Genomic DNA, 17649 nt, shown 5'->3' on the forward strand with positions numbered 1-17649 from the left:
TGAAAATGTTGAGGGGGAGCAAACTTCAGAAAGGCAGTAAACGCTATGTTTTTCGAAATAATACTTTGGTAAATTAGAAAAGTTCGATTGAAAGATCAGCAAATGCAAAAAACACCATACACAATTAAAATATTTTCAAATTGACAATTGGTCCGGCAGCACCACATGGGTTGTTCTAGGGTTGTTGTCGCTTTGAAAATTTCGATGTTTTGAAGTATCGATACGCGTGTCTTTATAAATCAGCTGCCGTCTCGGTTGTATCTGCGGTTTTTGCATAACAAAATCTTTAAATTATCCTAAAACCACAAGAAAGAGAGGGAGAGTAACCAAAATTGACGAAAACGAAAACGTAAAGCGATAACGTAGTGTACTTACGTATAGAATAGCAACAAGAAAATACGGAAGAGTGATGGGTCAATACACAGCGTCGCAGCGCAAAAATGTGAGAATTCTGCTTATCGGCGATGCTGGAGTTGGCAAAACGTCGTTAATATTGTCCCTAGTCAGCGAGGAGTATCCCGAGGAGGTGCCGCCTCGAGCCGAAGAAATTACAATACCGGCGAACGTGACTCCTGAACAAGTGCCCACCAATATCGTTGACTTTTCGAGCGTTGAGCAATCCGATGAAGCACTGGCCGCCGAGATAAACAAAGCGCACGTCGTGTGCATTGTGTACGCCGTGGACGATGACGACTCGCTCGATCGTATAACATCGCACTGGCTACCCCTAGTCCGCTCCACCTGCAGCAGCAGCAGCAGCACAAACACAGACGGCGAGCCCGATGTGGCGCGCAAGCCAATTGTCTTAGTTGGCAACAAAATTGATTTGATCGAGTATTCAACCATCGACAGTGTTTTGGCCATCATGGAGGACTATCCGGAGATTGAGAGCTGTGTTGAATGCTCCGCTAAGACTCTGCACAACATTTCCGAAATGTTCTACTACGCACAAAAGGCGGTGCTGCATCCCACCTCACCGCTCTACATCATGGAGGAGCAAAATGTAAGCCACATTAGTTGTTAGTTGAATAATAATTATTTCAAAATCAGAGTTGATACTGCGAGAGAAACTTCCCACTAAAATGTAAGCTGGAATAGTCCGAATTGATTAAAAAGTTTATGCAATGCAAGTGAAGACACGAAGCTTGATTAATATTTAATATTGTGATAACGTAAATAGTACTCCACCTCATGGATGACCAAAATGTAGGCTAGAACAGCCTCAATTTTTGAGGATACTTTCCATCTACGAGAGAAACTTCCTACTAAAATATAAGTTAGATTTTTCCGAATACCTTTTAAGGCTAGGTACAACAGAAGAGTTTGATTGGAAGATGTCACAAAATAAGACCACATAATGGACGATTAGATAAGTAGGAATTTTCAGTTGTTGAGATAATTCCCATAGCAGATTTGCTGCTGCGAGGCTTCTCACGAAAACGTAAACTTGATTAGTCCGAAGTTGTATTTGGTAGGCAACTTTTCCGAAATATAAATTCTCATAATCGGCAATCGATAGATAAGTATATTGGTTTCTAGAGATCATTCCCAACTCTGAGAGTAGGTTCGCACTAAAAGGTAAGGTAGATTAGTCCGAATTCCCTTTCAAGCCTTAAGACTGAAAATTTTAGTACATAAGTAACACTCTATCCAAAATACAACACAATAAAGGACAGCAAAAAGGCTAGAGTAACGCTAGATTCATTCCAGCTTACTCTTTAGTTGTTCAGCGTAAACTATTCCAGACTCTTTTAACTTTTCGTTCCAGACCAACGTAGTCATAAAGTAATACATATGTGCATAGCCTTGAGAGCTATTTTTATCAGAATGCAATATAAGCAACTAAATAAAAATGTTCTTTGTGGGACTCTGTGCACAATAGAATTAATATATATATAGAGAGATTTGCTGGTGTTTAACCTTTGGCTAACTGAAGATAACTTTTCCTTGCAATACACTTACAGCTAACGCCTGCCTGCAAAAAGTCGCTGGTGCGCATATTCAAGATATGCGATATTGATAGCGACAATCTGCTGAATGATTACGAGCTGAACCTCTTTCAGAGGCGTTGCTTTAATACGCCGCTGCAGCCACAAATATTGGATGAGGTGAAGTCCGTGATACAGAAAAACGTGCCGGATGGCATCTACAATGATGCCGTGACGCTGCAGGGATTTCTCTTTTTGCATTGCCTGTTCATACAGCGTGGACGCAACGAGACAACGTGGGCGGTGCTGCGACGATTTGGCTACAACGATCAATTGGAGATGTGCAAGGAGTATTTGCGGCCGGCGTTGAAGATTCCGCCGGGTAGCAGCACGGAGTTATCGCATCGCGGTCAACAGTTTTTGATTGCGCTCTTCGAGCGGTACGATCGCGATGGCGATGGCGCGCTGTCGCCGGAGGAGCACAAAATGCTATTCAGCACCTGCCCATCGCCGCCCTGGTCCTATTCGACGGACATACGCAAGTCGTGTCCGACCAATAGCTGCGGCTGGGTCACACTGCACGGTTGGCTGTGCCGTTGGACGCTGATGACCCTGATCGATGTGGTCAAAACCATGGAGTATCTGGCCTACTTGGGCTTCAATGTACACGAAAACGACAGCCAACTGGTGGCCATCCATGTGACGCGAGAGCGTCGCATTGATCTGGCCAAGCGGCAGAGCAGTCGGTCCGTGTACAAGTGCCACGTGATCGGACCCAAGGGCTCGGGCAAGACCGGACTGTGCCGCGGCTTCCTCATTGACGACATGAGCAAGCTGCTGGGCAAAGAGTTCAAGACGAATGTGGTGCACTGCATCAACTCGGTGCAGGTGTATGGCCAGGAGAAGCATTTAATATTGCGTGACATCGATGTGCGGCATGCGCTCGATCCGCTGCAGCCGCAGGAGGTGAACTGCGACGTCGCCTGCCTGGTGTACGATTCCTCCAATCCGCGCTCCTTCGAGTATGTGGCCCGCATATACATTAAATACTTTGCGGAAAGCAAAATTCCCGTCATGATTGTGGGCACCAAGTGTGATCTCGAGGAGCGTCGCCAGGACTATCTAATGCAGCCGGCGGAGTTCTGCGAGAAATACAAGCTGCTCCCGCCCCATCTCTTCAGCCTGAAGACCAACAAAAAGGAGCTCTACACTAAGCTGGCCACAATGGCGGCCTTTCCGTGAGTATTGAAATGCTTTTCCATTTGGGTTGCGGTCATTAGAGCGCTCATTGGGTTAACACAGATCATTTGGGCATTTGGCATTTTTGACATATTCGGATTAATGGCAATATATATTATTACTTTTATTATCTTCTCTTATTTCCTCCCCTCCACTTACCCCCTACGATTTTTGTTTGGTGTTCATGTTATGTTTTGTTGATGTATTGTGCATCCTTAATGCTTATGGACTCTGCTGCTGCTCTGCTCTTGGATTTCTTGGATATTTGCTGTGCTGCCGCTGTTGCTGCCACTTCGTAGGCGCTTTCAAGCCGCCTGGATACTGTTCTACAAGCACAGGTTGGTACAGCTGTGGGAATCGGCGTAAGTGTTACACATCTGACTTGAATATTTACTAATGCTGTCTGGGTTCTTTACTGTATTCCTAACATGCGCTGCGATCATTCTAAACCTCACGCACTCATACACCTAACACACGCTTTGCAAATGTGTTGTACGGATCATACGACAATATACTTAGTTCCTTAAGAAACCCTCCCTCAATTCTGTTTAGTACCTGTATCTCATGCATAATTTGTCTTATCACATTCTCTTAGATATTTGCGACAATTCGGACTGATGACTGAGGATCCGAAAGTTTGGCTCAAAGCTGGCTTGGGCGTGGCCGCCGCCACGGTGCTGGGCTTCATAGTTCTAAAGGCGATAAGTGCAACTGGAACGCACTCTCGTTAAGGATTTTCAGGACCGGCGCTAACTGCCCAGGAGGACACCCACAACACAAACACACAAATGTTCAGAAATTTATGTAATTTATGTTAACTGCGGATTACAAACGCTTTTAATTGTAAGCCGTTACATTATCAAAATTTTGGTTGAAAATGCCGCGTGAAACTTTTCAAGTGGATTGATAAAAGGAAGATTTTCCATTTTCATGTCAAAACCTTAGTGTACATATATTAAGCTGATCCACGGACAATGGCTAGGCGAGAGGGTGTTGCAGGGCACAGGGATAGCATACATATAGTATATGTATGTATAATATTAACTTAACTCTGTATTCTCCCATAAGTCTTAGTTGTTTACATCATATATTTTTGCCCATTAGCAATCGTCTATATCTTTCACGCATACGATGCTGTGATTAAGATCGTATCTAACTAGCCGTTCTATATACTCTATATATATAAACAAATACATGGATTACGTGTATATATATCTCTATACATTTATATATATACATATGCCAATCCTATTTATAGCCCATAGATACACATTATTCATTTGGCGCCAACGGCACTTGTAAATACGCGCAAAATCCCAGAATGAGCAATAAAATCTATTTAAATATTTACTTTAATCTTAACATACTAGTATTTATAAAAGTTGTAATAAGAATTATATTTTTGTCCGTATATTTGTTTAGTTCTTAATCGCGTTCACTGCCGCCGCCGTGGGCGACATGCAGTTGCCATCGGGATAACGCTTCTGGAATTGGGTAATTAGCTCGGGGTCGACTAGGCGAATGCCATCCAATTGATTGCCCAGCGTTATCCAGTTTGGCTGAATGTTGTGCGGTCGGCCGAAGAGCTCGATTTTTCGGGTGCCCGGACTGAGGCGCTCAATGATGCCATAGATCTCGTCGGGCTTGTGACTGGTAGCGCGCACCTCTGCGACGATGACATCACAGTCGAGGCCGCGATTCAGATTTGTCGGATTGCCCTTCATGCCGACCAGGCAGTGCTCCTTGCCGTGATTCAGCCAGTGACCGGTGCGGCCAGTGCGTATGATGCGCTGCAGCTGATTCGTTTTCACCCAGATCAGCTCATCGACACGCTCATAGCCCCAGAGCTTCAGGCAATCACGTCCCAGTTCCATGGCACGCCCCGTTACCCATAGGAATATCAGGCCTTCTTCCTGCAGTGCTGGTATGCCTAGTGCGCGCATCTCGTCGTCCGACATGGTGCCATACGGCAGCTCCATATGTATGTCCCATGGGGGATCGGCCATGACGACAGCGAATTTACCGAGCACCGTCATGTCCAGAAATCGAAGATCACACTGAATCCACTGCGGCGGATAGAGAGTGCAACTGGAGTCGATGCTTCGTTTCATGCTGAGCTTAGTCTTCACATCCGTCGGCTTATTCGTGTTGATATGTGGCAGCGTATCCACCTCGTAGTGCACGTACTTGCAAGTGGCCATGTGGAAGCAGGTGTTCAAGAAACTGCAATCGCCCAGCGACTCGTCCGTGTGGGATTGAATGATTTTCTTAAAGTGCAGTTTTGTGCATTTGTCCGAGTCACCGGAGGATTCGCTATCATCTGTGGACTCCTGCGAGTCGGCCTCACAGTTGTTTAGGTTCTCCGCTATGATCTCGCCATCTTCGGCATCCTCGGAACTCAGCTTGACTAGCTTGCTGCTATTGGCAATGGCTCCATCGGCAGCGACAGCATTGCGAAGCTCTTTCTCCTCGCGACGCTCGAGTTTCTTTTTTGCTGCCATTTCATTGGCTACCTGCTGAGCCTTGAGGCACTCGATTTTGGTTCCATGGGAGCAGAACTCCATGACTTGTGCACCTCCGTGGGATTTGAACTTTTCGGCCACGGAGCGTTCCTTGGCCGTCGGTTTGGTCAGCAATTCGAGTATCTCCTCGCCGACCTGTTTGCTTTGCTTCTCTCGTGTTGAAGGCAGGGACAACAGCATCATGATGTCATCCGATGCATCCAGACTGGTTGACTCTTTGCGTGCGCTTCCTGAATCCATTTTTTGTATTTTACGCTGTAACTGGTCATCATCGTTCTCCTCATCCTGCCCAGATTCTACTGTTAGGTACTTTATATTAATCGGTATATTCTCAATTATGTACAAGCATTTGCTTACATTTTCGCTTCGCATCAGTTTCCTCATTCTGCTGGCAACTGTCGTTAATATCGTCGTATATTTCCAATAGCTCCTTGGTTTGTACAGATATCACTTCGTATCCCGCTTCTGTGCCAATTGTGACATGCCTTATACCAATTGCGCCCTGATTGGCTAGCTTCCCAAGTATAAAGTTGACCATTTCCATCGTTGGAGGCTTCTCTATTAGGCAGCCGACTTTATCGACCACTTGCGTTGAGACAATGGGAAGGACGAGAGTGCTAGCACTGAGTGTCTGAAGTACAGCCTTCTGTACGTCCACATCGGCTTCAACTGAAATTAATTTATTTATACTATATCTACTTGTTGCCGGGTCGTCGCTTACCAAGCTCTTTTTTTGGGTTGGACTGGTCCTCTTGTTTGTCAGAAAGTATATCGATCCGTTCCTTTTTACGCTTTTCCAGCTTCTCGCGCAGAGTATTGCGCTTTGTCTTAAGTGACTTTATGTCCCATGCATCGGCCATTATTTGTATGATTTCTTTTCGTCGCCGGATAATTCAGTTTTGTTTACATTAATTATGACAGATAAGACTGCTGATGCCCTGGCAGCAAGAAGTTATCGATAAAACTTAGTGTTGGAAAATGTTTCCTGTTTTTATATATGAAAGTTGCAATGATTTGATGTCTGTTTAATAGCTCTTCATTCAAACGACATCCGTATTTTAAACATTTTTGTTCAATTAAACACTGTTTATTAAATATAAGTAGATATATTGCATTCATGAAAATCAACTTTGTGTCGTTTCAGTAAAAGAAATTTGCGGTCACTGTTAATAACATTTCAGTAAATGTTAAACAGTGTTTGTTGTCTATGTGTTAGTTTATTGCTGTTAGTATGTGTTTGCCTGAATGAGTGGCGGACGTCGTAGATTGTTCCGCGATTTTTTGGTGAATAAATCGTGGTAAATAAAATAAATAATACATAAGAGAGTTTTTATGTTAAAACATCAACGGTGTGCACTCAAATTCAAATTAAATGTTGTGAAAGGCGCTGTTGCTGTTGCTACTCCCAATGTGCTTTCCTTTCCATACATTTGCGGGTATATGTATATTTCGACACACACACATGCATCTACACACACTTGCGTGCAATTGGTGGGCCTTTTGTTTCCTTTTGTTTATGCGCGCGTAGGAGAGCATAAAATGCGCGAATAAACACACGAACAAGCCTAACACGGACACGAAATTTGCAAAAAGCGCCAACGTTGTTTGAGTGCTCGTACTCGAATTTGTGCTAGTGTGTGTGATTGTATGTGGGGGAGTGCGCACATTGTTATTGCTGCCGCTTGCGCTCTTGACGCGCCCCAGCAGCGGATTTGCTGCTCACTGAATTTTTCTCTCTTTCACTCTGTCTCTCTCCTCCGCGCACTCTGGCTTTAGCATGCGAAACGAGTGACTGTGAGAAATTTATAACGCGACATTTGCACGGCTACTTTGGAGCATGACGGTTGTTTCGGGCTCTCCAACGTCAAATAGCAGACAACGCGTACGTGCGGCAGGCACATCTCTAAGCTGCTCCGGGAAATCAGTAAAATTCTATAACAGATTCATATTGGGTAGCAGCAAAAAATCGTGTTATTGATTCTGCGAGTGTGCGTTCGTGTGTGTGTGTGTGTCAATTTTGCAGTTGCAATCGTATTTGGCTCTCTGTCTCTGCTGCTGCCTCTGCCTATTCGCGTTCCGTGTACCCCTCCCCTCTTCACTTCTGTTGGTCGGCTTGCTTCTCGGTTTTGGATGCGTCGTGATTCTGTGTATACTACGAAGCGCATCTTTTTGAACATTAAGGGCGAGCAGCACAGCAGGCAGCCAGCAGCTGGCGCGCCCCACAGCAGCAGCCGCCCAATTGCTGCAGCGGAGAATATAAATTCTTTACTATCAAATAAATAAATAAATATATATAAGTATATATACACATCTATGTATATGTATGTGTGTGACAATAGAACAAAAGTTTGCGACGCTTCAAACGCTACATTCGAATAAATTTAGTTATATTATACATAACGTGTATTGGAATTTATGTGAAACAATATTTTTTACTAGATTCATAATGTGCAACAACAGAAATTAACAGCAAACACACAACAACCAAAGAAACAACAATATAATACAACAATAATTACAAAATCACCATGAAGATGGTGGACAAATCGTCAAAATTGATGGATAAATTTGTCGCCAGTGGCAGCGGCGGTGGCGGCGGAGGAGTCGGTGGCGGTGGCGGTGGCGGCGGCTCAGCCACAGCGTCGGCAACAGCCAACGTAGCTGCCGCTGGCGCTGCATCGGGCAATGTGACGGGCACGGCCAGCGGCCTCAGTGGTGGCGGCGTCATCAGCGGCTACGGCGCTGGCAGCAGTAATATGACAGGCAACGGACAAAAGCCGGTGCCTATGAAACTCTTCGCCGCCTGGGAAGTCGATCGAACACCGCCCAATTGCATACCAAGGTGAGTGCAAGAGCAACATTTACATAATATGCAATTGATAATGAAATAAGTAAGAGTGAGCGAGAGAGAGAGGTACAAAATGAGTAGAGAATAATTACATAGTGAGCAGTGTTTTCCTTTCTTCTTCGTTGATATTTCTATACAAATTAGGCGATTTGTAATTAATATTGAAAATACTATAAAAACATTAAAATTGATATTTATCTTAATTATTTATATTTTTGGTGCACACCAATTTAGCATATATCAGAAACAACAAAATTCTGTTTCTGTTACCAAGGAAAATTATTGAGTAATTTTAATTGAAAAGCGCAAGCGAGGCAATGCTAATTCAATAAAGATTAAATTTGATAAAAAAAAATAAAAATAAATAAAAAAAAATAAAACTTACAAAATACTGCGACTCACTACATTATCGGACTATTTATTATAAAATATGTGTTCTTTATATATATGTATATGTATTCTTTGAGTACATTTAAGGGTATTTAGTCATCATCAGTTGGAAAAAGTTTTGAACTTTTGTGTTTCTGCACTTGTTTCTATTTATTTTCATTTGTAAACAGCAACAATAATTGCACAACAATTGCATTGTTGTTGGACATTTCGACTTGACATATATATATGCATACATCTGACATCTGTGCTAGTGACCCTAATGTGAGATTAGAGATTTTTAGTTTAATAATAAATTTTTTATTTGCCAAATTCGCGTGAGTCACACGCAGAATATTTAACAAATATACTATACAGAATCTGGCGCGTGTTTACCATAGATAAGCTATGAGAACTTTAGCTTATTTTGACAACAACAAAATACCTTAAATGTCTAAAGACCCCACACAATTTCCTCGAATCGCCATTTATCAGAGTTTAGCTTTTCATAGCAATCAATATGTTCGCTTCAATTATTATTGGCCCGAGAGAGAGAGCATCAATTGAAATTTCTATATTTTTGAGCTGCTTGTAAACAGAGTCTCGCTGTAACTGCGCTGTATATATGTATGTATATATAAATATATATATAGCTACCTATACATTTCATCGTAACCTTTTACCTTTGCCATGTACTTGCTACCCAGTGAAAAATCTCTAAAATGGGTTGTATTGCTGTGTGCATTCAGCTGTAAACTGTTATATTACTTATATATCGATATTGATATCGTTAGTTATAGAATTATTGATCTGCCACTCTTAAGCTTAGACATCCGATTAGGTATAGGGTATCATTTAGTCAGACACTCTCTAGCTAGTATCAACTTTAGATTTTCCCCCTTTTGTTTGTTTATCTCAGCCCAAAAAAGGTCAAACACCGATGCGATTCTGGCTTGAGCTAAATCGAGCAAGTTTTTTGTTTTTTTGTTTTTTTTGACAGCCCGTCTGTTGTTTGTTTATAATTATGCGTTGGCTTGCGCCCGCCTGAGATGAGACAGTTTACGTAAACAAATTTTTGTTATCAGCTTCCACTGCCATTTGCGAAGCGTGAAAGCACACAGTTTTCCTTAAGGGTCAATATGCTTGTGAGTGTCGACCTTTTTCCCTCCATCCCCATCATCGTCATCTTCGTCATATTGGCAACAACTACAACAGCTTGGTTTATTTTTTTATGCGATTCGGTATTTATCTGCGGCACGTACGGCATTATGGCCTGGTATTAGGGCACACGCGGCATTAACGCAACAAATCGTTACTTTGCCTCTGATTGACCAAGAGTACGTGCAGAGCCCAGCCTGATGGCTAGACTGGGCTGGACTAGACGAGCCGGAGACTTGTTTTGCGTCCGGCTGTGCTGGAATTAAACTCACATCAAATGTTTTACTATCACTGATTATAAGTGGATTTGAGCGATGGGATGTGTGCCTAGCGATGCAAAATGCAATGTTAAAGCAGCTTCACATCGACTTTATATATTAGTATTTATAACGGAATTACTTTAAGATAGTGCACAGATATGAAGAAATGAATATGTATTAGGTGTGATAAATTGTTAAATTGTTAGCAAGGTAAATCCAAATAGGGCTCTCATACTATTTTATTCATTTCACATAATTCGACACAAAAAAGAAATTGAGATAGTTTTACATTTCCTTTTATACAATTTATTGTAAAACTTATGCATATCACATAGAAAGGCGTTCTTATAAATCAAAAGAGGTTAATGTTGCCGTAACATGTATACAGTTCTGGATATATGGCTTAAAGCTGTAAAATTGTAAATTTGAATATAGTTTTAATAGTAGCTTCTAAGATAGTTTAACACAGTGCAAAAATAAATGTTTTCGTTAGATATAATATTATGCATTCAGTTCTATATAATTGACTATCAAATTTATGCAAATCGCATAGAAAGGAATTTTTTAGAATCAAAAGAAAGCCAATGTTGCCAGAACTTTAAAATTTATACAAATCGCATAGAGCGTTATTATAAATCAAAAGAGTGAATGACTTCGCTCTTTTGGAATTCGAACTAGATCCGAATGCTCATTATTGTCATTATGATAAGCTTAGTTATCAATTATCATGTGACACAGCAAAACAGGACGGGGGAAGTCGTAAATTAGATTAAAATAAGCATGTAAAATATATTTTTATTTTGACAGTTAAAAAAAAATTTTAATTTAACAAAAAGAAGTAAGAGTGATCTAGGCGAGACTGCTCGACTACGATATACCATTAACTGAATGGATATTCCGATAATTCTTTTCTTATGTATTCAGAAAAAGAACTAATGCACACGCCCACGCAGACGGATAGGGCTAAATAAACTCAGCTCATAGCCCTGATCAAGAATATATGTACATATATTCTCTATGAGGTCTGCTACGGCTCCTATTGCCTGTTATATGAATTTCAACCATATATGCCCTGACTTACTAATTTCAATGGGTTTAGAGTATGAAAATGAAATCGAAGAGTGTTATTAAGAAAGCCAATGATATATAAGGTGTTTCGAATAACTCAAGGCCCTCCCTACTTACCATGTAATTAATGATTAGATAAAAGTGGGGGTGTATATTTGCTCCTACAAACAGATAATTTTAGTTCCAGCCCAACAATGCAATAAAGATTGACTGATGTATGTCAGGAGCATTTCAGATTTTGAACATTTTAATGTATTGGTAAACAAATTTTAGAGCATCGCAAAGTTGCATATACAATAAATCTATTAGTTCCAATAATCTTTACTTGCTCAACATACTTTTCAGCTCAATATTTACGCTGGATTCAGATAATCTATGTAATTATAATTGTCTGTAGGTTATCATAGGACAACTAGCAAACAAAATAGATTAGAGTAAGGCGTCAGTTTGGGCTAGGTCCGATTTGTGCGCACTTTACAATTGATGCTTAATCTTATCTGGGAATCGCCACAATTATTTCGTAGCAATTTGTGTAAACAAAATTCTTTCGGGCACATGACAGATCAGATCTTATGTATGCTACGTATATACATATATATATACATATTGGCGCTCATGTATATATTTATAATATCGTAAATGCGAAATATGTGTATAGATTTTTGTTGGGCTCTTTCTCTGTGTGTGCTTAAAATAGAGCACCTGGCGACAAGGTTTTGATAAACTCTCTGCATAACAGCTTTTCCTTACTAAATGTGAATTTATAAACATGCGGCAATGCTTTTACGAGAAATTAATTGAACGCCAACGGCCAACAGCCAACAACCAGCTGCCAGCAGCCAAGGCGCAATTAGCTGAATGACATACTTATTTTGTTGATACAATTTTCTATTATTTTCTTGTTGTTGTGCTTTTTTATCGTATATTTCTCTATGTAACTGAGCAAGTTGAATTTAAACAACTGTTGCTCAAATTCAAATACTCTTCTAACTAACTGGGTTATGCAAGCTAAAAGAGTTGAATGACCACAGAAATTGGGAAAATTCCATTTGCCAGGATGGAAAATTCATGAAAAACAATTTACAACTGTTTTCAAGCTCGATGGGAATAATAAATATTATTTAGTTTGAAACATTTGAAAATTATTTTGGGCCTAACGCAAAATTCTTTGATGTAGAGAAAAACAAAAAAACAAAAATAATAGCAATAAAAAATACTTATAAATATGTAAATAAAAATTTGGTATAATCTATATTTTATACATTCGTAAAATAAATAATATAAAAATAATAAATAATAAATAAGTTTACATGTATGTATGTACATATTTATTTACATGTGTATGTATATAAACATATAACATATAACGTATATATAATGATTTTTAAATTTTGTTCTATATATTTATTCTTTTTTTTTTTTCAATTTTATATTTTACACAATTTTTGAAAAGTTTATTCACATCTTATTCAAATTATAGCAGAAATAAATTTTACAATAGTAAAAGTAATATTAAGTAATATGTCGTAAGAGTATTTTAAATTCATTTATTCGAAGATTTAATTTATTTTCTAAATTTTGTTTTATTTGTGCGCATGTTGCCCACCAAATTTTAGCCTTGAACTTTTTGTTTGTGTTTAACAACAAAAACAATAAAGAATTAAACACACACACGCATGCATACACACATACGAGTTCCCTCTATGTGTGTGTGTGGGCATTTGACAAATTGAATTGAATAGAAATTTCCCTGCAGCAGCAGCGTCGTTTCAATATCTGCTGCTGCATTTGTTTGTCTTGCTGTTGTTGTTGTTGTTATTTTAGTTTGCTATTTAGACAAAAACATTTGTAAATGCATTCAATTTGCTTCTACGGCTGCTGTTGTTGTTTCTGTTGTTGTTGTAATGCAAAGCAAAAGTCAGCTACTGCAATGCGTTCGATTTTTAATGGACTTTACTGTCTGATGTTTCAGTTGCATGTTGAAGAAGGGGCTTGGCACCTAATTTATTGCAGTCAAACGAGAATTAGTATAATAAACGAAAAACAAACAAAAAATACCTTAAAGCGTTGCCAACGTATATGCTCGACTGCACAATACACTGTTCTCAGGGTGTGGCAGAAATTCGAAATTGTAAATGAAATAATCGACTATTAGTTTTTATCTAATTTATTTTTACTACTCTACCATTCTACTGCTATACTATATTCATACTATTTGACTATTTATACTACTCTTTACGTAAAGCGAGAGACTTGGTATTAAATATTTTTTTTTTTTTTTTATATAAAAGCTTCTAATATATTTTGATATCATTAAACTCCGTTTCTCCTGATTCTGTTATTGTAAATTAGTATATAAAAACTCGAAATATATACATGTCACAAAAACTATGTCTGATTAATGTTTTCTTACTTTGCGTAGTACATTTTTCTTTAAAAAATATTCTTTTTGATTTCCAAAATTATATCTATACTTACTTGATCGATTTATATGGATTAATTTAGCTAAATTTTAAAATTTTTTCTTACTGAAAAGAATATATGTATGTAAAGTACGTGCCCAAGTCAATAGACGCTTTTCAATCTTGTGGAAAAACAGTGCCAGAATTTGAACTTTTTGTTGCAGTTTATAAATACACAAATTTATACAAATGGGCCAAACTGTATAAATTGCGGAATTCTTGTTTTTTGTTCAACTCGAATCGATTCTAAACCGCATCGATTTCTCGACTGCGTTGCTGACCCAAATACCGCAGCAAGCTGCAAGCCCAACTAATTTGAGCCTGACTTAACTCACATTTCTCCCAAGTGGGAGTGAGAGGGGTGCAGAGAGAGACAGAGAGGGAGAGAGCAAAACCATAATCGCATTAGCTGCGTTCTGCGGCTGTTTATAAGTTGGCGTTAGGTTAATGCTAATGCATTTTCACCGACCAGCTGGAAAATCTCTGTGGTCATTAGGGCCGACAGCGTGAAATGGAATGGGATGGGAAGGGAAGGGTAGAGTCAATTATATGAAATGAGCCAAGCTGGTCATATGAGCTGGCTAGTGGAGCCTAGACAACAATGAACAAAGCTTAATAAAGATACGAAGTGCAACAAAAAATACCTTAAAGTTGGTTGCATGTTGCGTGGCAGCAACAGGAGCTGGCAACAACAATGGCAACACAGTCCCAATATCTGAAGACACTCTGACTCAGCCAAGGAGCTGGTGGCATGGCATGGCCTTCTGTTTGCAAAGCTCTTCAACAAAAGAGACAGCCAGCAAAGACAGAGAGGGAGAGTGAGAGAGAGGGACAATGGACAAGAGCAAGTGGCAGCAACGTCAACAAAATGCAGCGTCAACGTTAAGTTTGTTGACTTGTTGTCCGCCAACCTGTGCCAAAGTGGAGCTGCCAGTGGCTATAACCATACCAACAACAGCAACAACAGCAGCAGCAACAACAACAAAAGCAAAGAAAACAATGGATTGGATACCTACGACTAGTCGCAGGAAACTTCCGCTTTTGACGAGCGTCCAAACGAGCAACGGATGTCAGCTGCATAAATCGTTGCCTGTCTGTCGCTCACATCTGCATATCACACACACAAACATACACACACGCATGACCATAAAACTGCAATTTATTAGCATGTAGAGTGAGCTCTATACAGGCCATACCCAGGCCGAAACAGTTGAATGCAGCGCAGGTTTTTGCTCTGGGCCCATGACTTTTATGGAGTAACCCAAAATAAACAAAACGAAGAAGACAAAAAAATAGTAAGATGTGGTTTGCCACGACTGTGCTCGACTAGCTAGTTACCCTGTGTGAAACCAAACCTTCAAGTTTATTGTTACGCGAACCATTAAAAATGTTGTTTATATGTTTGCTTATTGTAAATGTCACAAATATCACATTGAGCTTAGTATATGAAAGGTAGTGAACGTGTGAATTTTCCTTTTTTTAAATGTGCATAGCCTAAACAAATATCATCGAAATATTGATCATTTTATGAGCTATATGATAAATATTTAATATATATATCTACATATATACATTTGTTTATTTTAAGTCTAGTTGCGATTATCTTCAAGCAACGCGTTGATAAATGCAAAGTATATGTTTTTTCTCTTTAATTTTATTTTTAATTTAAATTTTATTATTTTTACTTGTTATGTTTAAGAACTAATCATTGCGTCGACAAAGTATTTTATTTATTTATTATGTATATTTTAATTCTATTTTAATTTTTTGGGCCAATTTTTATTTTTATTGTTATTTTTATATTTATTTGTTAGATATAAATACATAATAAAACTAATCATTAATTAAAAAAAATTATATATATTTAGTAAACCAAAGAATATATTTAGTCTTATATTTTTTATTAGTCTAAAATTTATTGTAAAATTCGTTTTATTCTATAAAAATATCTTATTTATTTTTTGATCAAGTATAACATTTTATTTTAATTTATTTTTTCAATTCTTTTGTCTTTATAAAACATCTTAACTGCGCAAGCTCGTATTATTACAGGGTATATAATGAGAAAGCAAAAGCAAACGAAAATATTCAGTTTTGTTGTAGCTGCAGTTGCCAGGTTTTCCAGTGCCAACGCCAACGCTGAATATACATATAAGTGTGTATTTACATCAATACATACATACATACAGTCACATCCATATACATATGTGTATTCATATCGGCCGCTCCATTGGCCATAAAAATGCAATCAAATTTGGGATGCAGTTCTCGTGTGCATTCAATTTGGCATTATATTTGCTGTCCAAGACTTTGCGCCGTATTCAGTGGCCCTGAAACGGAATGCTGATTCGCATTATGCAACATTAATTTCTGATATTCAGATGCAAATTGAAGTATGTAATCAAATTTGAATGGGCTTGTAAATAGTGTGAAATATTAATATGAGCACTCAGAGCTAGATAAACCATTAGATGTATTAGTCCGTATGCCTAGTCACGAGACATGGATGATGCTTGTCGCAGTCTTATTTATTACAGTTCAAGTTCAGAAGCCACTTAATTTCAATAAATTTTGTAATTTAACACAAATTTGAAGCTCTGATAAGTGCATTCTCTTCAAAGTACATTGTCTCATCTAAAGATGACGTCGTATATGACTCACGATCAAGTATGAGTGTTCAGTGAATCGGTTGAACCAACTCGAATATCTGCTATAGTTGTTGTTGGCTGGTTATTCATTAAGTAAATAAAAATGTGAAATTAACTTAAGGTGAAATGCTCTTCTATTCATATTTTAGTTTAACTTTTTACAGCTACAAATTTACAAAGCTCGGAACATATTGAATAGATGGATATTTACCCTAAAACTTAATTAAATTCCAATATAATTAATTAATTCCAATATAGTAAATTGAGTAGATGAATAAACATTGAATAAAGAAAAATGTTATGTATGTTATATATATTTTATATACTCAAGTTTACCTTAATAATTGTCGCATGCTATACCGATTAAACTATTTATTTATAAATTGAGCATTATAAAAGATAAATAATAGTAAATGTTTATATTAAATGTTAAATATTAGTAAGTTGAATAGATGATTAAGAAAATAGAATGTTTTGCGTAAAGATAAATGTTTCTCTTAATAATCGGTCTTATCTTAACGCGGGATATGTAAGAAAACTATCCATAGACATTAACAATATATGTATACATAATTAATTGAATGAATTATTAATTCTCATATGCGAAGATTAATAGATATATATTTATTTATATACAATATATAGTAATTTGATTAAATGAATAATTACATTCGATGTATTATTATTTTGCAAAGATAAATGCTATACAATATCTATTTTACTATATACTATATACGCCCATGCATATTTCAGAACGTATATTTATTTGCATACAAAATACACACAAAAGGTATTATATCTTCTGCAGTTAGTGTATTAAAGTTGTGAATTGATCGAGTAGCGAGTCGCAAATGAAACCCTGCTGCTGAATCATATCGCATCATTTGAACTGTTTTTTATCTTTTCCATTTTTATGGATTTTAACTTTTGCGTTCGCAATATTTTTTTTTTTTTTTCTTATCTGCGTCTCGTGCCGTCGTCAAGTGGCAAATGTTGAATTGAAGCCAGTGCGGCGCGGCACATGTGACGGCTGCTAACATATAAACATAAGTGGAAGCCGGTCGAAAATAAAAAAAAAAAACTAATAATAATAATTATAATCAATTCGAAAGTGAAAGGCGCCGAAAATGCTTCAAACTTTTGCATG

At 38.2% G+C, this 17649-nt stretch overlaps 3 protein-coding genes across 7 annotated transcripts in view; 2 read left to right on the forward strand and 1 right to left on the reverse strand.

Moving 5' to 3' along the window:
* The first annotated feature begins 31 nt into the window (after positions 1-31).
* On the forward strand, positions 32-4523 carry LOC6572655 (mitochondrial Rho GTPase). 3 transcript variants are annotated; one of them, XM_001998725.4, is made up of 4 exons: positions 33-1003; positions 1965-3166; positions 3467-3529; positions 3763-4523. In XM_001998725.4, exons 1-4 carry the CDS (start codon positions 410-412, stop codon positions 3896-3898), a joined length of 1995 nt encoding a protein of 664 aa, XP_001998761.1. In that variant the 5' UTR covers positions 33-409; the 3' UTR covers positions 3899-4523. The 3 variants fall into 3 exon arrangements, with proteins under 3 accessions (XP_015022038.1, XP_001998761.1, XP_015022039.1); XM_015166553.3 differs by having other exon boundaries at positions 34-1003; positions 3467-3505; XM_015166552.3 differs by lacking the exon at positions 3467-3529 and having other exon boundaries at positions 32-1003.
* LOC6572654 (N6-adenosine-methyltransferase MT-A70-like protein) lies at positions 4502-6626 on the reverse strand. Its single transcript, XM_001998724.3, has 3 exons — positions 6411-6626; positions 6047-6358; positions 4502-5988 (listed from the first exon to the last, which is right to left on the reverse strand). The coding sequence occupies exons 1-3, from the start codon at positions 6547-6549 to the stop codon at positions 4586-4588; spliced, it is 1854 nt and encodes a 617-aa protein (XP_001998760.1). The 5' UTR covers positions 6550-6626; the 3' UTR covers positions 4502-4585.
* A 294-nt stretch (positions 6627-6920) lies between these two features.
* Positions 6921-17649, forward strand: part of LOC6572653 (phosphofurin acidic cluster sorting protein 2) — a 39697-nt gene continuing 28968 nt past the window's right edge. Inside the window, exons 1-2 of one of the 3 annotated variants that reach the window (XM_015166550.3) lie at positions 6921-6987; positions 8129-8531. In XM_015166550.3, the coding sequence (XP_015022036.1) occupies positions 8218-8531 (314 nt within the window). In that variant the 5' untranslated portion in view covers positions 6921-6987; positions 8129-8217. Of the gene's footprint in view, positions 8532-17649 lie in introns of all 3 variants that reach the window. The other 2 variants (XM_001998723.4, XM_032733427.2) reach the window with 2 other exon arrangements.

Source organism: Drosophila mojavensis, unplaced genomic scaffold, assembly GCF_018153725.1.
Source record: "Drosophila mojavensis isolate 15081-1352.22 unplaced genomic scaffold, ASM1815372v1 contig_16, whole genome shotgun sequence".
Classification (NCBI taxonomy): Eukaryota; Metazoa; Arthropoda; class Insecta; order Diptera; family Drosophilidae; genus Drosophila; species Drosophila mojavensis.